General features: G+C 49.5%; 10 protein-coding genes across 10 annotated transcripts; 4 read left to right on the top strand and 6 right to left on the bottom strand.

Moving 5' to 3' along the window:
* Positions 1 to 493: 493 nt before the first annotated feature.
* FIESC28_00866 (uncharacterized protein) lies at positions 494 to 2,759 on the top strand (the record flags this gene model as incomplete). The annotated part of the gene is made up of 6 exons (XM_031155017.1): positions 494 to 548; positions 611 to 634; positions 689 to 715; positions 768 to 1,927; positions 1,984 to 2,244; positions 2,298 to 2,759. 6 exons carry the CDS (start codon positions 494 to 496, stop codon positions 2,757 to 2,759), a joined length of 1,989 nt encoding a protein of 662 aa, XP_031020957.1.
* A 211-nt stretch (positions 2,760 to 2,970) lies between these two features.
* On the bottom strand, positions 2,971 to 4,287 carry FIESC28_00865 (uncharacterized protein; the record flags this gene model as incomplete). The annotated part of the gene is made up of 3 exons (XM_031155016.1): positions 2,971 to 3,539; positions 3,600 to 4,018; positions 4,070 to 4,287. The coding sequence occupies 3 exons, from the start codon at positions 4,285 to 4,287 to the stop codon at positions 2,971 to 2,973; spliced, it is 1,206 nt and encodes a 401-aa protein (XP_031020956.1).
* Positions 4,288 to 4,799: 512 nt separating this feature from the next.
* On the bottom strand, positions 4,800 to 5,777 carry FIESC28_00864 (uncharacterized protein; the record flags this gene model as incomplete). The annotated part of the gene is made up of 1 exon (XM_031155015.1): positions 4,800 to 5,777. The coding sequence occupies one exon, from the start codon at positions 5,775 to 5,777 to the stop codon at positions 4,800 to 4,802; it is 978 nt and encodes a 325-aa protein (XP_031020955.1).
* A 645-nt stretch (positions 5,778 to 6,422) lies between these two features.
* FIESC28_00863 (uncharacterized protein) lies at positions 6,423 to 8,160 on the bottom strand (the record flags this gene model as incomplete). Its single annotated transcript, XM_031155014.1, has 5 exons — positions 6,423 to 6,545; positions 6,595 to 6,915; positions 6,972 to 7,205; positions 7,261 to 7,324; positions 7,373 to 8,160. The coding sequence occupies 5 exons, from the start codon at positions 8,158 to 8,160 to the stop codon at positions 6,423 to 6,425; spliced, it is 1,530 nt and encodes a 509-aa protein (XP_031020954.1).
* Positions 8,161 to 9,260: 1,100 nt separating this feature from the next.
* Positions 9,261 to 12,932, bottom strand: FIESC28_00862 (uncharacterized protein; the record flags this gene model as incomplete). Its single annotated transcript, XM_031155013.1, has 1 exon — positions 9,261 to 12,932. The coding sequence occupies one exon, from the start codon at positions 12,930 to 12,932 to the stop codon at positions 9,261 to 9,263; it is 3,672 nt and encodes a 1,223-aa protein (XP_031020953.1).
* A 1,585-nt stretch (positions 12,933 to 14,517) lies between these two features.
* On the bottom strand, positions 14,518 to 15,315 carry FIESC28_00861 (uncharacterized protein; the record flags this gene model as incomplete). The annotated part of the gene is made up of 1 exon (XM_031155012.1): positions 14,518 to 15,315. The coding sequence occupies one exon, from the start codon at positions 15,313 to 15,315 to the stop codon at positions 14,518 to 14,520; it is 798 nt and encodes a 265-aa protein (XP_031020952.1).
* Positions 15,316 to 16,231: 916 nt separating this feature from the next.
* On the bottom strand, positions 16,232 to 16,967 carry FIESC28_00860 (uncharacterized protein; the record flags this gene model as incomplete). The annotated part of the gene is made up of 3 exons (XM_031155011.1): positions 16,232 to 16,342; positions 16,398 to 16,774; positions 16,823 to 16,967. 3 exons carry the CDS (start codon positions 16,965 to 16,967, stop codon positions 16,232 to 16,234), a joined length of 633 nt encoding a protein of 210 aa, XP_031020951.1.
* Positions 16,968 to 17,663: 696 nt separating this feature from the next.
* On the top strand, positions 17,664 to 18,628 carry FIESC28_00859 (uncharacterized protein; the record flags this gene model as incomplete). Its single annotated transcript, XM_031155010.1, has 3 exons — positions 17,664 to 17,868; positions 17,945 to 18,016; positions 18,066 to 18,628. The coding sequence occupies 3 exons, from the start codon at positions 17,664 to 17,666 to the stop codon at positions 18,626 to 18,628; spliced, it is 840 nt and encodes a 279-aa protein (XP_031020950.1).
* A 1,549-nt stretch (positions 18,629 to 20,177) lies between these two features.
* FIESC28_00858 (uncharacterized protein) lies at positions 20,178 to 21,024 on the top strand (the record flags this gene model as incomplete). The annotated part of the gene is made up of 2 exons (XM_031155009.1): positions 20,178 to 20,249; positions 20,305 to 21,024. The coding sequence occupies 2 exons, from the start codon at positions 20,178 to 20,180 to the stop codon at positions 21,022 to 21,024; spliced, it is 792 nt and encodes a 263-aa protein (XP_031020949.1).
* A 1,822-nt stretch (positions 21,025 to 22,846) lies between these two features.
* FIESC28_00857 (uncharacterized protein) lies at positions 22,847 to 23,644 on the top strand (the record flags this gene model as incomplete). The annotated part of the gene is made up of 1 exon (XM_031155008.1): positions 22,847 to 23,644. The coding sequence occupies one exon, from the start codon at positions 22,847 to 22,849 to the stop codon at positions 23,642 to 23,644; it is 798 nt and encodes a 265-aa protein (XP_031020948.1).
* Between the last annotated feature and the right edge of the window lie 772 nt (positions 23,645 to 24,416).

Below are 24,416 nucleotides of genomic sequence, written 5' to 3'. Positions count from 1 at the left end.
ATATTTAAGCCACCAACAAATAATTAATTCCCATGGCGCAAACAAACAGCCAGACCTCCGTTAACCTCAACCACTGAACTTTTTTGTTGATCTTCCGCCTCAAGTTTTGATTGGCGGTCTAAAACCACTTTTCATTCCAAAAATTAACCAGATCACCAAACTGACGAACGAACGCCCTGCGTCATATCATCGTCCCCATCCGTCAGCAGGGATCATCCTCACGGACCAAAGGGAACAGAACCAGGACCCATCTTCCTCTCTTCTCGTCTCTCTACCTTCTCCCGATTCTCGGTGAGAATTCACCTAACAAATCCACCGAAATTGTCTGGCTGACATAACACTCCCTGCTCGCCCGCCCCTTTTCCTCTTTCAGCCTCAATACTCTCTTAACTTACTTACTACCGCTACTTCTTACAAACTCTTTTCCCTTATCTTAATTACAGCTTCTTTTTTTCTTTTCTTGTGATACCTTGAAGCTATTTACACACACATCATGCGTCAAAATTTACCAACTCAACCTGCCACCAACGGGGATGGCCAGGACTTGTGTACGTCCCCCACCCCCCTATAAAATTTTGCTAGGGGATAATTGAGCTGACATTGAGTTTAGATCTTCCCGACAACATGCTTGCACGTGCGTAGAATCACGATAATGAGTAGTCAAATGCATACTAACGGTGACTTTCAGGACACCCCAGCAAGCCTCACATCGGCAGTACGTTCAATTACCCCAATTGTGAATTTGGGAGCTAGGCTAACTTTGACAGGCCTGGAGGAGTACCAGCAGATGCATCAGCTCTCCGTGACAGAACCTGATGCTTTCTGGGGAAACCTTGCTCGTGAACTCCTCACATGGGAACGCGATTTCCACACCGTCAAGAGCGGCTCTCTCATCGAGGGAAACCCTTCTTGGTTCCTGGGTGGAAAGCTAAACGCTTCATTTAACTGCGTGGACCGCCATGCGCTCAAGGACCCCAACAAGGTCGCTATTATTCACGAGACTGACGATGGAACCAATGGCCAGTCTATCACTTACGGAGAGCTTCTCAAGCAGGTCAGCAAGGTCTCTTGGGCTCTCAAGGATCTCGGTGTGAAAAAGGGCGACACCGTTGCCATCTACATGCCCATGGTTCCCGAGGCTCTGGTCGCCATTCTCGCCTGTACAAGAATTGGCGCTGTTCACTCTGTTGTCTTTGCTGGATTTTCTGCTGGTTCTTTGAGAGATCGCGTCGAGAACGCCAAGAGCAAGGTTGTTATCACCTCCGATGAGAGCCAGCGTGGTGGCCGAACAATCGGAATCAAGAAGATTGTCGATGAAGCACTCAGCACCCTCGAGGGTGTCAAGACTCTTGTTTTCAAGCGAACCGGTGCCAACGTTAACTGGGTTGAGGGCCGTGATCACTGGTGGCATGAGGAAGTCGCCAAGTGGCCCAGCTACATCGCCCCTGAGGCCATGGACGCCGAGGATCCTCTCTTCCTTCTCTACACCTCTGGCTCAACCGGTAAGCCCAAGGGAGTCTTGCACACAACCGGTGGATACCTTGTAGGCGCTGCCGCGACGGGCAAGTACGTTTTCGACATTCACGACCAGGACCAATACTTCTGCGCCGGCGACGTTGGTTGGATCACAGGCCACACTTACGTTGTATACGCGCCTCTGCTTCTGGGTGTTTCTACCGTTGTTTTCGAAGGAACGCCGACGTACCCTGACGCTTCTCGTTTCTGGGATATTATCGCCAAACACCAGATTACACACTTTTACGTTGCCCCTACTGCTCTTCGTCTGCTGAAGAGAGCCGGTTCTGATCCCGTTAACCACAACACTGACAGCCTGCGTGTTCTTGGATCGGTTGGTGAGCCTATTGCCCCCGAGATTTGGAAGTGGTACTACGACATTATTGGAAAGGGCAACTGTCACATTGTCGACGTGAGTGAAATTCTGGCTTTTTGGGGTCAAGAAAGCGAAACTAACTAGTTTTACAGACTTACTGGCAAACTGAGACCGGTTCTCACGTCGTTACTCCCCTGGCTGGTGTCACACCCACCAAGCCCGGTGCCGCATGCCTGCCATTCTTTGGCATTGACGCAGTCCTAATCGACCCCGTCTCTGGCGTTGAGCTCGTTGGCAACGGTGTTGAGGGTGTCCTCGCTTTCAAGTCCTCTTGGCCCAGCATGGCCCGCACAGTCTACGGTGACCACCAAAGATTTGAGGAGACCTACCTCAAGGTCTACCCCGGTTACTACGTGAGTCATGATCTCATTCTGTCATATTACAAACTTATGCTAACAACGTCCAGTTCACCGGTGATGGTGCTGCCCGTGACGAAGACGGTTACTTCTGGATCCGCGGCCGCGTCGACGACGTGATCAACGTCTCCGGCCACCGTCTCTCAACCGCCGAAATCGAAGCCGCAATGGTTGAGCACTCCGCCGTCGCCGAATCCGCCGTTGTGGGCGTTGCCGACGAAGTCACCGGCCAATCCGTCATCGCTTTCGTCTGCCTCAAGGAAGCCTTCCGCTCCAACCAGGCCGAGGTGCATGCTGAGCTCAGACTGCAAGTGCGCAACAGCATTGGACCTTTTGCCGCCCCTAAGAAGATTTTCATGGTTCCGGATCTGCCCAAGACTCGCTCTGGAAAGATTATGCGCCGTGTCTTGAGAAAGATTGTTATGGGTGAGCAGGATCAGTTGGGTGACATCACCACCCTGTCTGACCCTTCCATCGTTGAGAAGATTATTGAGATTGTTCAGAGCGGTTAATGGGAAATGGAAAGAAAATTGGTAAAGACGGGTAAGGGAAGAAAAACGGCTTTGATATCATTATTAATTAAGAACATTTATTATTTCGTTAAAGGAGCAAGAACCTATATGACTGTGATGGTCTCGATTTGTGAAGATACCATTATAAAACTTAGAAGCGAATAAGCATGTGAATCGTCGACTTCAATTATTCTATCTCAAGATTGACATTTTAAACCTTTAGGCTCCCATCATCAGAAATCTGTTTCACGAAATCTTCAAAGTCCTTCAACAAATCCTCGGGTTTCTCCAGCGCCGCAAAATGCCCACCACTCTCATGCCGTCTAGCAAACACCAGATTTCCCGTCGTCTCAGCCCAAGCCGCAGGAATCGGTGCAAGCTCCTCCGGAAACCAACTATATCCCAAAGGCTTGGTAATTTTCCAATCCGGTCCATCGTGCGCGCCTCCCGTGCCAGGCGCGAAACGCTGACGGTATGGGTAGATAGATGTAGGGAACGAGTCAGTGAACCAGTAGAGGGATACTGAAGTAAGGATTTCTTCCATGGGGGGATCTTCGTCTGTCCAGTGGAGAAACTTCTCGCCGATCCAGGATAAAAGAGCGATGGGGGAGGATGAGAGAACGAAGCCGATTGTGCTGGGCTTAGTGGCGTGGAAGAGGGCGTATGCTGAGCCGCGGCTTTGGAATTCTTCAGCGCGGGCCAGGCCTTTCTTTTCGGCGGGTGTGATTTCACCTGATGCGTTGGAGGGTTCTTGCATTATGCAGAAGTTGATATGGGCAGCTTTTATCGTGTCAGTGTCTCCGGCGACAGTAAAAGCAGGCGGATCGGAACATCACATACCTTTGCACTCCTTGTGACTAACAGCGAGCACTCGAGCAACTCTGCTACCAATATCTCCACCTTGCGCAACATATCCGTTACCAAAGCCCAGCTGGACCATAAGAGTATTAACAATGCGGGCAATATCCTCAACACGGAAGTCATTATCTAGAGGGGGCTTGCTCGAAAAGGCATAGCCAGGCAGAGACGGAACAATGACATGGAAGGGAAGCGTTTCTGGAGTATATCGTTCCTTGAGAATTGATAGAATCTTGAGAAACTCGAGGAAACTGCCTGGCCAACCATGTAGCAGCACGACAGGGACAGCATCCGGTTTGGTCGAGAACAGGCCTGTGAAGTGAATATCGAAATCGCCTGCTGTGTCCTTGATGGGTACGGTCCAGTGGTTAAATGAGTTGATGTGCTTCTCAGCATTTCGCCTGTTATATCATTAGCCACCGGCACAGACTGTAGCACTGTCCATGTCTTACCAGTCGAATTTCATCCAAGCAGCTTTGGCATCGGTAAGCCATTGGTGAGTTATACCGTAGTTATGCTCCTTCTGAGTAGACTCGTAGGTAGGCGGCGCGATCTTGCCCAGCTTGACAAGAAGTTTGAGCTCTTCAACCTTTTCATCTTCAATTGAGACGTGGTAAGGTTTCGGCTGGACTTGGGCGCCAGAGGGAATTTTTGCGTAGCCGTCGGCCATGTTGAAGTTGATAGATTTTTGGGTAATTGAAGGGTTACTTGTTGAGTTAAACAGAATAAAGTGTTGTGAGGTTATATGGCATTGTTTAAATATGGTTACAGGTCAATGAGGGGATGTTGTATGGAGTTTAGCGTTACGTCATGCAATTCAGCTCTCAGCAAAAACAGCGACCAAAACAGCTGCAATTTCCTGACTCAGAATCAATAAATTACAAATCAATCAACTCATTTCAAGGGCCGCAGTCCTTATTTGTATTAAGGCGGTTTGTAAGCGGGCAAATTGGATGTCGTCTACAGGGCGCGTCTTGTCCTTCTGCCATTTCCCCGCCTTCTTTGGTGGACCGTAACACAACCCCCACTGCACGCCTTGAACACGACAAGCACCTGATTTACTACTCATTCGTCTCCGTGACTTATTAATTGACGAAAAGGCGTGAAAGGCAATAAGCCGATAGTAACTTTGTTATGTAGAGAACAATCTGAGTGATCATACACGGCATCAATCCTAATTGCCTACAGCTTCGTCTTCTGGTACTCAACCTTGAAGCTGAACTCATCCTCCCAATGCATAGCCCAATACCGATCCCAAATAGCTCTCGTCACAGGTCCAACCTTTCCATCCTTGACAGGCTTCCCATCCAACGTAGTAATAGGCATGATTCCTCCAGCAGTAGTACACATAAAGATCTCATCAGCCTCGTAAACCAGCTGGACGGGGACATGCTCAATACGAGTTTCATAGCCGCAATGCTTGGACGCATCAATAACACTCTTTCGGGTGATGCCCTGCAGAACTCCACGAGATGGGTGGTAGAGAACATTGTTTTTCACGAACACGACATTGAAGCCAGATCCTTCGGTGATGTTGGTGTCGCCGTCGGTCAAGAAAGGGTACTGGGCTCCTCGGTCGTAGGCTTCGAACATGCCACGGGTGAAGTCATTCCATTGGAGGTTCTTGATGGTGGGATCCATCGAGCCAGTAGGGATACGTCGAACAGTTCGGGCGATGACGGCACTTCCGCCATGGTACTGCATCTCAGGTTTCATGACCCAGACATAGGGAAGAACAAGCAAGTAAAGATGATTCTGAAGGACCTCGCCAGGAGTCATCTCCCTCACAGGCTTATTGCCCCTTGTGACGATGATCTCAACGAAGGCGTCCTTGATCCCGCTCTTAGCAAGCATCTCGAGTAGAGTGGCTCTAATCTCTTCGCGAGGTATAGGAAATTGCAATCGCATCTTCTTGACGCTCGCCTCAAGGCGATCAAGATGTTCGTCAAGACGGAAGAAGCGACCATCCCAGACGGCGGGGACGTCATAGGTCAAGTCGCCATGCATGAAACCTTGGTCCATGATGGGAATGCGGGCTTCATGGAGGGGTACAAGGGAGCCTTCAATCCACACGATGCCCTTTGTGAAGATGTTGTCGCTTGCCTGCAGGGCCGACTGGCGCTGGGCATAGGCCGCGAAGATACTGTCCATAGTTGACATTTTGGACTGTGATGGGATGGGATGAGAATGGGTTGATGGTCAGTGTTGAAAAGGGGATTGAGAGGTGTAATAACAAAGAAACTTGACAGGTGGTCAGTGTAAATTGAGTTCACTTGCTGTTCAACCTGGTGCAGACACGTCTTTACACAGATAAAGTCTCATGAACAGAACTATAGTTCAGATAACAAACTCAATCACCTCCAGCAGAGGGGCAGAAGCTCGACGCTGGGATTCTCAATGGTTTGTATAGACCGACGAGTCCACCTGTATACGTTGTCACCACTCTTGTACAACCCCAGTATCTATCACCGACGTCACTTCTTTGTTCAAACAAGAGTAATCGTATCACCCCAAGCTTGTAACTCCGCTACAGATTACTGGATAACGAGTTTTAGCTCAAGCCACGAAGCAGTTTGTGTTACTTTATGACCCAGGTATGAGATCGGCATTTGTCAGATTAATGTCATCGCATGACCATAACACCGGGACAAAGAGTTCTGTGGCAAGTCATGGGACTGGGGAATGAAGATGGCTTGGGGCTGATCGATTTGAGACGCGCGGGGGATAAGAAACAAAGAAACTTGGTTTGTACGGACAACGGGTAGAAACATCGGCACTTGGTACTCGTACAACATATTCTTATCTTCAGTTCATGTCCTCTGCCGCTGTCACTCGAACCTTGAGTCCATAATCCCGAAACAGAGCATAACTCTCAGAAACCATTGGCCTGAGCGGCTCAAGAAGTTGGAAGTCAAATGCTCGGAGCAACTGCGAATCATATATCAGTACTCGTAATCATAATAGATTACCATCTTACCTCAAAGTAAACCTTCTGCAGCTCCATAAAGGCCAAAGGTTTTCCAGCACACATCCATCGTCCATTCCCAAAATTCATCTCAACATTGCGACGCATCTCGGCGAGATCCGGTCCTGAAAGGCCGATGAAGCGCTCTGGTCGGAAAACGTCGGCGTCAGGACCGAAGAATTTCTTTGAAGCGAGGATGGCTGAGAAATTGACTGCGATGGATGTTCCGCCCGGGATGAAGACTCCGTTGACGGTGTCGCCTCCTCGAGGTACTTGTTTGGCTTGTTGGCCTGTTGTTACTGGTCGCATGCGAAGACCTTCATATATGACTGCCTATAAACTCCATTAGTAATTCTGTTAGATTCGACAGTCTGTAAGTATGGACCAACCTGGAGGTAAGGTAGCTCTCGCGATTCCGCAGCTGTGATGGGACTAGACGCCCGTCCTTCCCTTATAGCAGTGCGAATTTCGTTTTTGAGTTTCTGATAGACGCGAGGCGTAGACATGACATAAAGCATCGTCACTCGGATAGCCGACGCCGTGGTGTCAGATCCTGCTATGAACATGAAGAGCGCTTCGGACATGGCGTCACCTTCGGGTAAGCCATGAGCTTTAAATGAGCTCTATGCAAGGTTAGCAAAGACATTGAAGTTGTTTGTGGTAACCGCGAATACTAACCAGCATGTCTACCTTTTCGTTTTGGTCCTGACTGTAATGTTCTCGAACATTTTCATTTGTAACCCTTCACCCGAATCATTAACATGCGAACATCATTTCGGAAATCACTTACTTCATCATAGGTCCCATCCCGTGCGGATCGTTTTCTCGCGGACCAAAATACTTCAAGAAAGTAGAAGAGTACATGATTTTTCGTATCCAAGGCACATCAGTTGTCAGCGCCATAACAGGCATATGCTCAGCCAACCCGTTGTAGAATCTATAGAGATCTGAATTCGTCGCGCAACATCCAAACTCCGTGCCCAGAGCCACCTTGGAGATAACATCCATCGCGAAATAGAAAACAACATCAATAAGAGGCAGAGTCCGAAAATCGCCGGCAGCAGGATCAGACAGATACCGTCTCCGGATAAGCGAAATCAGATTCATAACTTGCTGGTCAACAGCTTCCTCGATGTTCGGCGTATCTCTTCCACTATAAGCAGGCGTGAGCTTTGCTTTCACCCTATCATGCTCCTTCGGATCACGCGTAGCAAACATAGTCTCATGATAAGGGTTGAACCGAATGCCATCGGCCCACGAGCCCTTCCCATAAGTACTTTTCGTTGCAGACATACGTTTTACAAGTTCCACATCTGAAGTGAGAAGAACTTCTGGGCCGATGCGGACGAGTGAGCCGTACTTTTCGTCGAGGGCCGTGAAGACTTGGTGTTGTTCACCTTTGTAGGCGGTGTAACCTACCCAGAGGTAGCTGAAGCGCGCGAGGAATGGACCTGGGATGTGCCGGAGGCGGCGGTATGAGACGATGGAGGTCGCGAGGTACCATGTTGTTAGGACGGTCAAAAGGGATATGGCGAAACCACTGGGGGTCTTGACGATTGAGAGATCGAGGAAGTCCATTTTGTGTCTGATGAAACGTCTGTATCTTTCTGAAGTTATGATGGGGCTCATAGGGTTCCAGAGTACTTATCAAAGTAAGACGTGGCTGGCGAGAAGTAGACATATAAATCAGTCAGCCCTCAATTCTCGGGCTCCGATCAGGATACCATGTTGGGCTAGCAACACACACTACACCCATACTCATTCTCATCGGAAACACACCAATAGCATAGTTCAAGTTGATGGTTTATGCATGCCCGTTTGTAATTTCACCTTTTCTTCTTTTTAGCCGGCATAGTTACACGCAACATATGCTGAATAGAGCTTCATGCATACACAAAGGGTGCCCTGACTTAGTTAGATGCCACATGAAGGATGTGTAATATATCCCTTCCTTACAGAAGAAGCACAATCGCCCTTGATCCGTTGTATACCCGCTACCAATGGGCCTTATCTTCATAAGCCAACATGCAGCTGGAAAGTCTTGGGGTTACATGATATGCATCACTTTACGGGAGAACGGAGATAATTACCCGGGCCGCTGCAGCAACCACCAATGAGCTCGTCAGAATTACCATGGCAACGTACGTGCTGACCCCTCACAGAGCTGTACAGGTCCCCGAACTGGTCTTGGTTGCCACATCGAGAAGGTGGGTTGCTCGCCGAGTCGAAGAACTTCAGTGTCTGAGCCAAATGTCGAGAATGAAACTGGCGGGTGAAACTTATTCACCCGCCGGGCCCTTCTAAAAGGATATCAGGTGCCCAAGGCACTCGGCGCTTATCTGTCTCATCACTGTTGTCCGCTATTAAATCTCCACCTGCCTGTCTGAAGAGCTCAAGGTTCTTCAGAAAGATGAGCGACTCTTGGAAGATGCTGATACATCCAGATACCAATCTCAGAAGTCACCACATGCACATTCAGTCACAATTCACGAGTGCAGATGAGAGTGTTTTGAAGGAAACATGTATTGTCGTATAGACACTATTGCTATCTAAGCTAATTCTTTTCATATCAAAACCAAAACAGAAATCTAAATACAAATGCAAGTTCATACAAATCGTAATAATATGTCATTCTAGATATGTGCGTTCATAGCATCAAGGTTCCAGACTCAAGATGCTTAGTAGGGAGGAGGAGGGTAGTAGCCAGCAGTGGTCTTCGCGGAAGCACTGGTGACGAAAGAGGTCTCAACAGGCTGAGGAGTTTCAATGGGCTTAGGAGTGTGCACGGGAGTCTCGTACAGCTTGGTGGGAGTGTGGTAGTAGGTGGAGGTCTGGTTGCCGTGGCCGAGGTAGGAAGTAGCCACGACAGGAGGGACGTAGTTGGAAGGAGGAGGCTGGATCTCGGTGGTGGCTGTGGCGTAGACCTGGGAGGTGACTTGACCGTAAGGGCAGTCCTTGACAGAGGGAGGGCAAGCACTGACGGTGAAGTACTTGGTGGTGTAAAGAGTGGAAGTCGAGGGAGCGTGAATGACTTGGGTCTCGGTCACAGGGCAGATGGTGGTGGAGACAGCGATGGTCTCGGTGACGATCTGAGGGCCCTCGCCGTTGCAGCCGGGAGTACCAGGGGCACAAGCAGTAACAGTGCGGACGGCGGTTGTGTAGACGGTCGAGGTGGAGAAACCAGTTGTGACGACCTGAGTTGAGACGGGGTGAGGAGGGTTGCCGCCGGCGGGCTTGCTGGGAGCAGGCTCATCGGACTTGCCAGGCTGCTCAAGCTTGGGAGGCTGCTCGCCAGCAGGCTGAGTAGGAGCAGTTTGGTCCTCAGTGACGGGGCAGACGGTGGTGGAGATGGCGATAGTCTCGGTGACAACATGAGGAGTAGGAGAGCAGTCGGGAACCTCAGGGCCGCAGGTAGTGACAGTTCGGACACTGGTGGTGTAGACAGTGGAGGTAGTGTAACCGGTAGTCTTGGCTACTGGCTCAGTGACGTGAGGCTCAGTAGGCTTGGGCTCTGTAGGCTTGGGCTCTGTAGGCTTGGGCTGAGTAGGCTTGGGCTCAGTAGGCTCGGGCTCAGTGACATGAGGCTTAGTCTGCTGCTCGGTAACAGGACAGATAGTAGTAGAAACAGCGATGGTCTCAGTGGTAACATGAGGAGTAACTGGGCAGTCGGGAACACCAGGAGCGCAAGAGGTGACGGTGCGAACGTTGGTGGTGTAGACAGTCGAGGTGGTCCACTCAGTAGTAGAGGGAACAGCAGGCTGAGTAGATCCAGCTTCGGTCTGGCCGCCGGTGGCAGGCTTGGTAGCGGGCTTAGTCTCAGTAGCAGGGACAGTCTCAGTGGGGTGCTCCTCAGTAGCAGGCTTGGTCACAACCTCAGTCGTAGCAATAGTCTTGGTAGATCCATTCTCAGTGATGATGACCTTGGTAACAGGAGGAATGATCTCAGTGACGGGGCAGACAGTGGTAGAGATGGCGATAGTCTCGGTGGTGACGTGAGGGCCAACGGGACAGTCAGGCACATCGGGAGCACAAGAGGTGATTGTGCGCACGTTGGTGGTGTAGATGGTTGAGGTGGTCATCTCAGTGGTGCTGGCGGACTCGGTAGGAGCGGGCTGGTCCTCGGTGCCGGTGACAGGGTGAGTAGAGACAGCTCCGCTCTCGGTGGGGACTGGGTACTTGTTGTCATCGGTGGTGGCAGGGACGGTTTCGGTCTCGGTGGGTTGCTCCTCGGTCGCGGGCTTGGTAGAACCCTCGTGGTTGGTAACAGGCTTGGTAGGCTGCTCCTCAGACTCAGTAGTAGCAGGAACAGTCTCGGTAGCAGGCTTGTCGCCGGTCTCGGTAGCAGGAACAGTAGAGGCTTCGGTCTCAGTAGCGGGCTTGGTAGGTTGCTCCTCGGTAGCAGGGACAGTCTCGGTAGCGGGCTTGTCCTCGGTGCCGGTCACAGGCTTGGTAGGCTGAGCTTCAGTAACAGGGCAAACAGTGGTCGAGATAGCGATGGTCTCAGTCGTGACGCGCTTGTTGTTGGGGCAGTCAGGAATCTCAGGAGGGCAATCAGTGATGGTGCGGACAGCAGTGGTGTAGACAGTTGAAGTGGTCCACTCGCTGGTTGTCTCGATGGCAGGCTGGGTCTCGGTACCGACGGTCTCGGTGTTAGGCTTGGGAGGAGGGTAGACACCGGTGGAAGACTCGGCAGGTTGAGTAGTTCCAGCAGCAGGAGCAGTCTCGGTCTCGCCAGGGAGGGTCTTGGTCTCAGTCTCAGCGGGAACGGTTTCGGTCTCAGCAGGAACAGAACCGGTACCCTCAGGAGGAGGGTAAGCACCAGAGGAAGTAGCAGTCTCAGTAACCTCGGGGACCTTCTTAGTCTCAGTCTCGGCACCCTCAGTGGTAGACTGGGCGGGAGGAGGGTAGACACCAGTGGAAGACTGCTCAGGAACCTTCTCGGTCTCGGTCTCAGTCTCGACAGGCAGAGAAGCAGTACCGGTCTCGGTGTTGCCCTCGGGAGGAGGATAAGCACCAGGAGTGGTCGTCTCAGGGACCTTCTCAGTCTCGGTCTCAACGGGGACAGAAGCAGTAGCAGTCTCAGTGTCCTGCTTCTCGGTGGATCCAGGAACCTGGTACTCGGGAGTAGAAACAGGAGTCTCACCCTTCTCAGTGACAGGGCAGATAGTAGTAGACACAGCGACGGTCTCGGTAGTGACGTGCTTGTTGTTGGGGCAGTCGGGGACCTCTGGAGGGCAAGATGTCACAGTGTAGATGTTGGTGGTGTAGACAGTTGAGGTAGTCCACTCAGTAGTAGAGGCACTCTCGGACTCAACCGTAGTGGGTTGAGCATCCTTGGTGGTCTCGTTGGAAACCTCAGTGGTAGTGCCTTCGGGTACAGACTCAGTGACGGTACCCTCGGGAGGAGGATAGGCACCGGTGGAGCTCTCAACGACGGTGGATCCCTTCTTGGTCACATCGGTGCTCTCGGGAGGAGCGTACTCGGAAGTAGGAGTGGGAGCCTCGGTGGTATCCTCGGCAGGCTTGGTTCCAGCAGGAGGAGGGTACAGGTCGGTCGCAGTAGTCACACCAGCAGTGGCAGCATCGCTAGTGACATCTGCAGTGGACTCTTGAGCAGACTCAGTAGTGGGAACACCCTCGGGAGGAGGGTAAACATCAGATGGGGTGTTGGCAGGAGGAGGGTAGACACCGGCAGAGGTAGCCTCGGCGCTGGTCTCCTGTCCAGCCTCAGTGGTGTCTTCGGCAGGCTTGGTTCCAGCAGGAGGAGGGTAGAGATCGGTAGCGGAAGTGGCATCAGCGGTAGTCTTCTGTTCTTCCTCAGATGAAGGTGTGCCCTCAGGAGGAGGATAGGCACCAGTGGCAGAAGGGGCTTCAGCAGTAGTCTCTTGTCCAGCCTCAGTAGTAGGAACTCCCTCAGGAGGAGGATAAGCGTCAGAAGGGGTGTTGGCGGGAGGAGGGTAAACACCAGGAGTCTCTTCTTCGGCAGGCTTGGTCTCAGTAGCAGCAGACTGAGGAGGAGCGGCTTCGGTAGTAACGACAGTAGGACCAGCAGGGGGAGCATAATCGGTAGTATCCTTCTCAACGACCGGAGAGGTGGTCACTTCAATGACGGGAACCTCGGAGGTAGGCTGAGGAGGAGGAACATGCTGAGAAGATTCCTGCGCAGCAGGCTCAGTGTTGTCAGGGACATCGGGAGGAGGATAGACATCGGGTTGAGTGTTGGCAGGAGGAGGGTAGGCATCAGCAGGAGGCAGATCGTAGTTTCCTCGAACTTGGTGTCGACGGAAATCTAAAACGCCAGCGTTAGCCGCGCTAAAGGCAACGGCGCTGAGAAGAAAGAAGCTTCTCATTTTGAATGTTTCAACGAATGTTGTAGCGAATGAAATAGTAAGGAAAAAAGAACCAAGGAAAAACGAAAGTAGAAGTTGTTTGCTGGTTGTTGTTGATGAGGAATTGAAAAAAAAGCTGAGATGGAGAGGATTCTTTATAGATGAAACAGAAGTTGATGATCGACTGCTACGTTGGATCTATCTCAGCGCGTCAATCCATCGCATCGTCCATAATTGGAAAGTCCCCGTCGAATACGGGCGCTTGCATGGTGAATATGGCAGGGTGAGGTCATTCAGGGATGCCAAAACGGGATTGACAGGGCGGTCAGTGGTTGGATGAGGTGAACGCGCTGGATAATAGTGGGGTTTGGAGATGTTCCCTTGTCATTTACCAAAGGACCACTGTAGATTGGGCTTCCAAAAATACAGGCTGCACGATTCGCGGTCGATCATGGATGAGAGACCGTGAGGTGGGCAAACAAAAAGTGGTCTCGCGGTCGGGCCATGGCAGTCGATCACACCCATGGATCTCTACGAATAATCTGTCTTTACTGACATGGGGCCAGGATAGGCTGCTAACTATGGAGTAGTCCATTAGCTCTGCAGGAACGTTCTAATAATGAACATGAACAGCATGTCTCAACTGAAAGGTGCATCTACTGTACGTTTCGTGTGTCAAAGAACAGAAGAAACAAAAAGAAAACCTGCAGAAATGCTCGTGTTTGGACCGGGGGTGATGTGATTGTGTGCTATTATTATCCCTCTAGCCTTTAGTCTGGCCACTCAGCGGCTATAAACAGATCAGCGCATGCATGTCCATAATCCCTGCAAGTGGCCTTTGGTCTTCTCATCCAATGATTGGGGAGGCTCTGCTAGCCAAGAAGATCTAGAAGAAATCAACTCACCACGTCAAAGACTCTGTGCATTAGTTATTCAGTATACGAGATGGAGAAAAAAGAATCAAGCCCGGCCTGATGTTTGCAGTTCAAGAGCGGGGTGATTCTTTTCTTAGAATTGAATGCCCTGTTTTGTGCGGAAGCAACAGCATCGCAAATCTGAGACAACATGTCAAGAGACAAGACCATGACGAGCTGAAAAGTATCATTGTAGAGCGCCTAATTGTCTTAGGATTTTGAAGATCATCACTCAGATGAAAGTCAAGGCGGAAACGTAAACCTGAAACAAATGGCGTAGTGTTGGCGCTTATGGAAATTGGTTGGTTAGCGCGCGGTTCGTGGGGGAAAAGCCACTGATCGTCCACCCGGGCGCCACTAAACTGTCAAAATCATCATGGCGTTAGCATTCAAGCTACCCGGGAGTAATAAGGAATTGCCAAATACACAGTTAATGAGGTCAATTAATAGATATAATCATGTCTAAATATTGAGTAAGTTATTCTGTGATAGAATCAAGAAGCTTTCACTATTCTGTGAATATAAAACTTGTAGTAGCCTAGCATCTCTGCATCGACAGGCGTTGTTGTGTTCAGTAAAAAATGTTGAACAACCTGAGGGAAAGTGTGACGTGCAGTACATGGTGTTCGTTGACGGGTTGAACACAAACGGTCAAACAGAGATTCAACCCATAGCAGTGGCATATATTTTCTCTAACATCTATACTGCATTAAAATCCAAACCACAGCCTGCGCCACCATCTCTGGTGCTACAAATTGAATTTCTCGCCCAAGAGACATCACAGGCCGCAACTCCGAACGTTCAGACAACCTCAGTAAAGCCTCGTCCCTCATCTGGTCCAGTCTTCCTGATTCTACATCCCCATCAACGTCCGGTTGGAGGACTACAAGAGGCACACGTCCGTATTCGTGTTCTTCGCCATTCAACATCTCCTGATATTCAGCTATTTCTCTTCCAGCTGCAGCTTGATGTTCCGCACGAGCCTCTTCGTCTAACAAAGCTTGCCACGCTGTGTCGCTTAAGCGATGATTGTCTCCATACAGCGTATCGGTGCCCAATCGTCTCGCTTCGAGAGTCGGATCCGATTTTGCATCCACAAATACAAAACCCTTGAATTGAGCTAAATTTCTCAAGCTTGTGAATTCTCGCAGTATGGCAGACGAATAAGAGTGGGAGATCATTATGTAAGGCGGCGCGATCTTGGCAGCTCGTAGGAGAAGATGCAATTCCTCAGCTAGAGCAGCTGGTGATCTGGGTTTGTCTGCAGCAACAGGTTCACTTTGTCCATATCCTGCCCGCTCATAGCTTACGACGCTCATGGAATCTGCGAGAATCGTGGTGACGGCATTCCATTCTTTGACGCTGCTGCCGACATCCGGTAAGATGATGACAATCGGATTGTGCGCCCGGCGGGGCGGGCCGTGGATTGTAACCTCGAGTTTGTATGACCCCAGATCCACAAGGGCCGTTGAATTGGGCTTGATAGACATGTTGATACCCGAGACTTTTTGAGTGCAGCAACAGACCTTGCTTGCGTCTCGACAAGCTGTCATCCTTGGAGTTCGTGAATCTGACTCGCGGGGCATTCGTTATCGCGTTATCGCTCGCTATCTTATCTGGTATAGCGTGCGAAGTTATTTTTAGTCCCGCTGCTGCAGACCGCTTGCTGAAGCCCACCATGACGGAAGTGCGGAAGTACACTCCAGGATGGTATGATTCTACGACTTGGCAAAAGTCGTTTTCACAGAAATAGAAAGCTCAATTCTGACCGCTGTTGAGGCGTTTGGTCTGGTTGGCTCAGGCTCATTAGCCTTTGACCCCTCACCTACGACAACCTAACTCACGAATACCAAAATCCACCAAGTCTGCAAGTTTTAGTTCAATACCTTCGTCACTCTCTTGGAATACGAGAATCGGTCTATTTCTGTTGTGAACGGCTCTTGGTCTAAGAATACCTGGAAACCTGCGCTAAAGACCATGCAGCACACCTGTCCAGCATCATCTTCCCCAAAGCCACGAGAGCATGTCAGACCCAATGTAGGTATTTTCTGAGGCGACCTAACCATGGTACCCGAATATAGGTTTCTCAAATCGGCTTTCTTCATATCATTTCCCAGAAAGCCTTTATTTAGTAGTCCTAGCTTGCGTTTCAAGCTGTAAAGCTACAAACATATGCATGATTGGACTGAAAGGATTTAGAGCGCTCAAGTTTCATGGGTGATTTAGAAACTATTATTAATATTGTGTTCCTTTTATCTATAGCTCCCTAAGCTTTGTCAAGGATATAGCCTCCTCAACCACTCGCAGCTCCCTGCAGGCTTTCTCAGCATGAATATCTACTGCCACGATGAAGACCTACGATACCACGAACTCAACTTCAAGTCACTATCTCTCTTTACTATATCCTTAGTAGAGGCTAAGCATAGCCAGAAGTGCCAATGCCACGGCCGTGGTAAGCTCGAAATGCTTGGCGGCGCCGTTGACAGGGACACTAGATGGCTCGGGAGTCGAGGTGGCCTGTTGAGGATTAGTTTGGTTGTTCGATTGACGAGAGCAATATTGTAATACGTACAGTGGTTCCAACAGTACCAACCTCGTCAACAGAAGTATGATCATGGCTGGGCGTAGCATGTGTCTCGGTAGCGCTGACATCATGTGTAGTCACGACAGGCTGGATAGTCGTGATAGAGGCAGGGCTCTCACCAACAGCTGAAGTGACCTCTGCTTCCGTTGTTGCTATTGCTGACGTGGACTGTTCGGTAGCAGCAGCACCTGAAGGACTGGGTGAGGGAGAAAGGTCACACTGCTTGGCAACCCTGCTTATGCCCTCACCGTAGTACTTCCAGATGCCGTAAGTGTTTGCACATTCCATGCATTTATCATAGTGGCCGGTCCACTCGTCGTTTTCGCAGAAGTCCTTTTCCTCGCGGGCGATTGTGATCAGAAGTCCTGGCATGATTAGCATTGAGATTAGGCAGAGTTTGGATTCAGACATACCACAGTCCTCATGGCATGCATACTGAGGGGTACCAGGCTGTTGGCGCTTGACGAGAGGAACAGTGTCCGGGAACTCGAAACGAGGGTCAACAGCGAGAGAAAGAGTGGCTGAAGCCAAAAGACTGTATGCAACGAGGGAATGCATCTTGAAATTGTAGTTTGCGTTGATAAGACAGGTGCAGGAGATCAACAAGAGAAGCGCGGATCGGGGACTTTATATCCGCATTCACTACCCATGGTCCTAACTGACGAGTTACTCAATGAGTCCTAGCCATAGTTACACTATACATGAGATATTTGCATGCTTAATTACCTTAATCCGTGGCATTCCGAACAAACCGAGGATCGGCTTCACCCAAGACTAGCATGATTGGCGGATTCCATATTCCATGACCTGATGCCAAGTCAAATGAACGCTCCAGGCCGACCAACATGCAGATAGAAACGTAAATCCGATATCGCTCCAGCCAAAAATGGACTAACGCTTGCAATATTGGTTGTTGTGGTGGAAACGAGGCGTACTTGGCGGACCAATGATAGCGTCAGGATGCATCAAAATCTTATCTGATCATCTGATAAGCCGGGGTTGGTGACATGCTAGCTACACCTTCTCAAGAATGAGTCAATCAGATGTCTAGGCTTGATCTGATAATGCACTTTTGTCCGGTGAATGGTGGTAAAATGGTCTAGCAGGAGCTTGGCGGTTGAAAAGTCCCGCATGCAGACATGTGAAGGTGGAGGGCGAATGTGTGCATCTGGCAGTATATCACGAACGAGATTTCCCCTCATCTAGACTGAGCCCATCAGACCATCAATTGTTCTTCAGTCCATCTTGTCCGCCATGTTGAGAAATCTGCTTCTTCTAACTCTGGCGTCTTTCGCTTTGAGCCAAGATGTTCCGCCTACGAATGCCAGTGCCACTGATGATGAGATGGGGCCTGCCGCCTTCATGTGGCCTCCAGACCGTGTCTGGTCGGGAGATGTAGATAACCGGGCTCCCTGTGGCTCACGTACCAGCGCTGGCAATAGAACCGAGTTTCCCTTGAGTATGTCAATCCATTACCTTGTCTCATCATTGCGAAAGCGTTTACTAGATGTCACGTTGCTAATATGATACTCTAGCTGGCGGTGCCATATCCCTCGTCGCACAAGACGATTACTACAACAGCAAGATCAGTATCTCGTATAAGGATGGTAAGTCCACATCTTCCCCAGCTGCCATCAACGACTGACAAAGTCCTAGATCCCGCCTCAAACAGTGACTTTCAAACCCTCATCCAGGACAAATCTATCGCAGACCTAAACCCTGGGCACAGCTGCGTTCAAGTCCCCGATGCTCCATCCAGCGTCTCAGCAGGCGACAACGCAACAATTCAGATCATCTACAAAGCTGACTGGGACGCTCCTCATAACCAAACCTTCTACGCCTGCGCGGACATTACGTTCGTCTCAAAGGCTGACTTTGACTTCAGAATTCCTTGCTTCAATGCCACTGAGCCGGGTGATGATGATAAAGCAGCTGGTGTAACGGGTGAAGCTAACCCTACTGCTACGCATTTACATGACGCGTCCGAAAGCTCTGAAGCTGCGGAAAAGAGTAGTGGCGAGGGCGGTTTGAGTGGGGGAGCTATTGCTGGTATTGTGGTTGGCTCTGTGGTGGGCGTCTTGTTGATTGCTGGTGCGGGCTTGTTCTTCTGGCGAAAGAAGCAGCAGGCAAAGAGGAACTCGAGGATTGCGCGCATGGAGGATAATGCGAGGAAGCATCAGCTTGCGACAGACGGTTCACAGCCCAGTCTGAATGCCTAGCCATATTGAGCTAACGTGAACTTGAAGAATTGAGGAAACATGGGATGTCTGTCTCTACCAGATCATGTCAATAGGAGCTAGTGAGTATGTTACGTCTAAAACGTCGCCTTTATATACGGGACAGTATAATTTACCGGCCGACGTGATAGCCTCACTCAGTCGCGTGGCAGTATCACATGATAGCACATCTAATTATGCTTCATTCCCCAAACCCCCAATCATTTATGCAAACTTATGCTCACTACGCCGCACTAGCCACCATCCCCTGGATTGAACGACTGATAATTGCCAAGACTTATGAAGGTTTGCCGACGGGTAGTACTCGCTGCGGGGCAGTGGACATCGTCAGTTGAGAACGGTACGAAGCGTTGTTGGTTCTGGGGTTGTATTTCGCGATACCGCGGAATCCACTTCTGTATCCAGAACCAGGTCCTTGGGAAAGGTTCGTGTCATGGTTGTAGCGCAGGGACTGGGCCTGCTCTGGTAATTTCATTAGGGGTCTTTGGATTTCTCATCGCCGATCGTCTTCTGCACGAACTGCTGTCTTGTTCAGCTTGTCGCGTCCTTCACCAGGAAAAAGACCGTGCAAAGGTGAGCTGACAATTGAACCATGAGATTTCCGCTATCGGATAAACTCACGGGCCGCTCTTGTAGGTAGTGAATGCTTTGGCTTGTCAGGTTGATTTGTATTGTCAGAAAGTCACCTGTGTGCAGCATGCGATATCTCGGTTAGGCCTTGTACGTTCCAACATCAGTAGTGTTTTACATGTAATGGACTTCCGCATGAGTACCTAAATTAATGAACTTACTGCTGTGGAAATTCATCTTACATTATATGTCAATTGGATTGTAAACGCTTCGTTTCTGTCCCAAATCCCCTTGACTTGTGCATCCCGTGAAACCTACCCTATGCCTTCTGGACCACTTTTCCCGTCGAGGTACCTTCTTGCAGCATTTAAATAGGTTAACAATCTTGCCACACCTTTAGATGGCTGTTGACTGACATGCTGCGCCCGTCGTATAAGGTTTGAAGAACCTGTTTCTTTTGCCATTAAATGGTAGAGATGGGAGGATTCAATGTCCAACTCGGTGAGTTCTGTCAGCGGTTAGATAAGCCATGAAACGCTAAGATAAGACCATACAGCCAATCAAATGTAGTCGATTACTGTCATCGGCATCTCAAGAATCAAGATCTCATGTACCAGTGTTCAAATTCCAAAACAACACGATCAAGGAGAACAATATTCTCAAAGAATCAAGACCAAAGCATAGTGCAAGGACTCTCCGAGTAATCCACCGTTCAATTGAGCACTACATACTTTAAAAGGCCAGAAAATAAGACTCCAATGAACCAGCAGGATTATGATGCCTCGCGATTGATTGGCAGCCATACGACTGACCTGTCCGCTTACGGGACTACACTAAGCAATCCAACGTCAGCGCTACCGTACAGGATTTGCGCTGCGCCTTCGGATAACCAAGTATTTATATGAGAGGCGCCACTGCATGAAACTAGAATTCATTTTCCACCACGAAATAAGCAGCAAATATGAGTGAGACTAAGAAGCCGTGGGTTGATGGCCCCTTTGCCCTCATCAGCGCCTCCAAGTCTGGAGACTCGGTAAAGCCCCATAACAAGACCCTGAATTTACCCCGCTAACCATGGAGCACTACAGCCAGAAAAACCAGCTGAAGGAGCCAGGAAATGCGCAGCTGAAATGACTGTCGTACACAACCTTCTTCTTCGAGGCATCAACGCAATTTATGTTCAAGCCGTCAATGTCGCTGAACGAGGGACTGCGAAAGATAAATCAGACTTTGCCAATTTTGCATGGTCTTGGAGTCAAGAAGTGCTGGAACATCATGATATTGAAGAAAGTCGGATATTTCCAGAGATCAACGAACTTGCTGGAGTTCCAGGCCTCATGGACGCCAACATCGAAGAACACCATCTCTTCCACACCGGCCTCGATAAGTTCAGAGAATACGTGGACAAACTTCGCAAAGAAGACGAGGAACTGGACGGGGAGAAACTCAAGGGTATCATCGACTCGTTCATGCCCGTCCTGCGAACACACCTGGAGAATGAAATAGACACCCTAGTCGGCCTAGAAAAGTATGCCGATAAATGCGACTGGGGAGCGTGGTTCCAAAAGGTGGCACAAGACCTCGGCGCTCAGGGCATGAAGAGCGCATCACACCGCAACGAGATCCTACCGCTCGCTATGATTCTTCACGATAAGACGTTCGAGGGCGGGATCTGGGGTGACTTCCCACCGTTGCCATGGCTCGCTATGGTGGCTATCCGGTGGCTGTTTGTGAGGACGCATCAGGATTGGTGGAGGTTTGCGGGATGCGATAGTACGAGTATGCCTCAGGAGTTGCCATTCGCTTAGATGGATTATGATTTTCATGAAGTTTTACAATTAGGGAATGAGGGTTGGGTATGGGATAGCGGTATGTTTAATGAGTATTCTTTTTATAGATGAGTTGTTGAAGTGAATTCGAGGACTGCAAGATTTGACTTGATATTTGAGCATCTCAATCTCCATCTTCAAGAAGTCATTCAGGGCAGATGTCAAAGACTTCAACATCTACCGACTTGGTGTTGGGTACCGCCTCAATCAGATCATCCTGATTGCGAATATTACGCGACGGCTATAAAACATTAACTTCAACATTTTATTCACAATGACACGATCATCACGGCAGCAAATCCAATTTCCCATGTTACGTCCGCGGGACCATTTGTCAAACAGCCGTTAGCGCAAGCAAGTCGGCCATTCCACGGCTCGTGCAAACGGGTAGACGGAAGCTTGTCTTTGACTCCATGGATCAGCAACTTTAGGGCTCGTCTCGAGTCCAGCCCGTAATAACCCAACCTATTGAGAACTTTTCCACACGGGCTGATCCGCTCGGGATGTTAACGAACCAATTCCGGACCCAGAGAACTGGGATTGCGTAGGGTGGACCTGGTTACGACGTTGTTTCCCCCTTCATTCCTTCGTATGCAGATGGTGACCAGGACCAACACTAGGTTACAGTGCAGGTGTGATGTAATTTGCCAAGATGACATGCACTCTCTACCGAGACATGAATCACGAGACTTAGGTATCCGTACGAATATCACAGTGAGAATTCATATGCCGACGGGAATTATACCCTGAGTTGGGCTCTTTGATAGGGCGAATGCGGGTGTAAATTAAATTGCCGAACGAACCTCGTCACGTTTGGGCCGATCTTCTCCATCGTAGAGGGTTCTGGATCCATCTATTTGCTGATCGCTGCTCAATTAGACTGTCGCTTGATAATTGACATGTAACGTTTGTATGTAGGAGAAAGGAGAAACAGAAACATGAACAGACGAAGAGGACACTGTTAATAGCCTAGTGCAAACGCGTTTGGAGCTGAGATAACGCGACTCAAGATACGCCCGATTGCCTCGATCTGCCATTTTACAGGGCAAAATCAGGCCCAAACCACAGACCATGGCATCATCAAAACACCAAAGCGTTGGGCGTGACCAACGCCTCAATCAAGTGTTCTGAGACACGGCACTGTACCACAATCGTATTTATGCAGTTTCCAGTAAGGATGAGCAACTAACCACCAAATAAACCTTCGCTAACAACATCCATTCAGCCTAGCGTTGTTGTCTCGCCTTGCATCAGAACTAGACATCATGTCCGCTGTCATAGCTTCGGCATGTCTCCCACTACCTGATAAAGGAAACTCTGTCTGTTATTAGTTTCAGAACAGGACCTTTTGGTTCAATCATTTGGGAGAATTGCTGCGGAGTAGAGTAGCATTTTGTTATTTGCGCGAGGCTGCATCAAAACAATCCAATCCCCACTGCCAGGAATGGACCCTAGCTGCAGCCAACAGCAGTGTTTGGTTGGCACCCGACTTTGCGATCCCTGCTTCCTCTCCCTTGTCTTCTGGTCAAGTCACCCTTGTCTGCTCCAACGGCTTTTTTTTCGCTTTGACCTGTCGTAAAGCGAGAATAGGATTTGACCGCTCATTTCTGCCGTTCTACCATGTAACGTCGCTAACCAAATCGACATCATACGAGACAATCTTTTAAAGACTGTCATTTCGGCACTTAAACCATCTTCTTCGTTATCTCTCCCACGTCTTTTCATCTCAACTTTATCTATCATCCATCCCGTATTTAGTCTCTCGTTAGTACGAAGCTTCAACAACCTTTACACATTCACTATGGAAACTATGGCACCACTACAGCAGGCTCTGCCCTCTCTTCAAATCTTCCTTAGCCAGGAGGAAGCCCAAAATCTGGGCATGACGCCATGGTTCAGCTACTCCGTCACTCTACCCGAGCGTCCCATCCCAGGCGCATCCGAACGAAAGCCCATTGAGACTGAGCGCCTCGTTATTCGACCCTTCACAATGAAAGACCTTGAAGCTTTCCACGATCTTCGCAAAGATTCCGAGCTCCAGATCCACTCAACATCACGTGGCCGAGCCAACAAAGACAAGGACGAGTCCGAACGACAGCTTCATGCCCTAGTACAGGACGACCAATGCCACTGGTGGTTTGGTGCTTTCCTCAAGTCTACTGGCGAACTTATCGGCGAGGCTGGTCTACCAGATGTTCTCAGCATGTCCTCTTCAATTTCAGGCTGGCCCGAAGCCGAGTTCCTTATCAAGCCCCAATACTGCCGCCAAGGATATGGAACAGAGCTGTGGAAGGCCGTTATGAATTCCTGGTGGGATCTCCCCCGTGAGCGAAGACGGCACCAGCTCGTTCCTCTTATCACACCCGGCAAGGAACCCGGCGACAAGGTTGACGAGTGTGTCGTCTTCCAGTGGGAAGCCAGCAACGATGTTGCCAAGCATTTCTTCGCCAAGGTGCTAGCACAAGCGCCAGTTGCTGCGCAGGGTGGCTGCGAGAGCATTGATACCCGAGATGGAAGAGAAGGAACCCTCATTACATGGGCTGGCACTATGATCAGCAACCCCAGGCCGGTCCCTGAGGATGAGTCGGACTCGGAATAGACTTTCATGTCATTGGGATAGAATGGGGCGGCAAGCACTGATTTTTGATATGCGTAGCATCAAAAGCGATCAATCATTATACATGATAGCATTAATTCGAATTAGACAACCATACTGGTTCAATATGAAGACATTGGTACCAGACAACAATATTGCCTTTCAAACAACCTGTTATCTCCACCGAAGACATGTGATCAAATATCACTGCGACCTATATGATAAGACAGCGGAATATACCTGAGGTGTCAGGTGTCAACTTCGCTAAAGGAGGAACCTGAAACAGGAGTTCAAGTTGTGGATATGCATAAACATGAACTATGGTCCTTGCTTTTCAATGCCATAATTCATAATTCAGCCAAGTGTTACAAAGAAATGCGATCAGATGTAATTATGACGTCTCAGTAATCTGATAGTTTGATACGAGTAATATTATCGATAGACGTAGCCTGCCCAATAAGGGGCTCACTACAAGTGTCAGATGACTGAAGTTGCCGGTGGGAAGGGCAAACAACTGGCAAAAGCAAATAAAAAAGAAAATCATTCTGATAACCGGCTTCGGACCCGGTCGAGGCTTTTGAAATACAGTCAGACAAAAAACGGCGTGGCAGACATCGTACGTTCAAAAATGTTTTCTTGTGATCTGTCATCTATCAACTGCTAGACTTTTATCACCTGCTACCTCGGTTTGCCTCGGACACAATGAAGATTTACCAGGATGATCAATTGGTACGTGGCTTGCGAGCCGGCAGACAGAGTTCAGGATCTGCAATTC

This window comes from Fusarium coffeatum (genome assembly GCF_003316985.1).
Source record: "Fusarium coffeatum strain FIESC_28 chromosome Unknown BRIP53273_contig_24, whole genome shotgun sequence".
NCBI classification, from domain to species: domain Eukaryota; kingdom Fungi; phylum Ascomycota; class Sordariomycetes; order Hypocreales; family Nectriaceae; genus Fusarium; species Fusarium coffeatum.
This window is presented reverse-complemented; position numbering and strand designations above follow the sequence as displayed.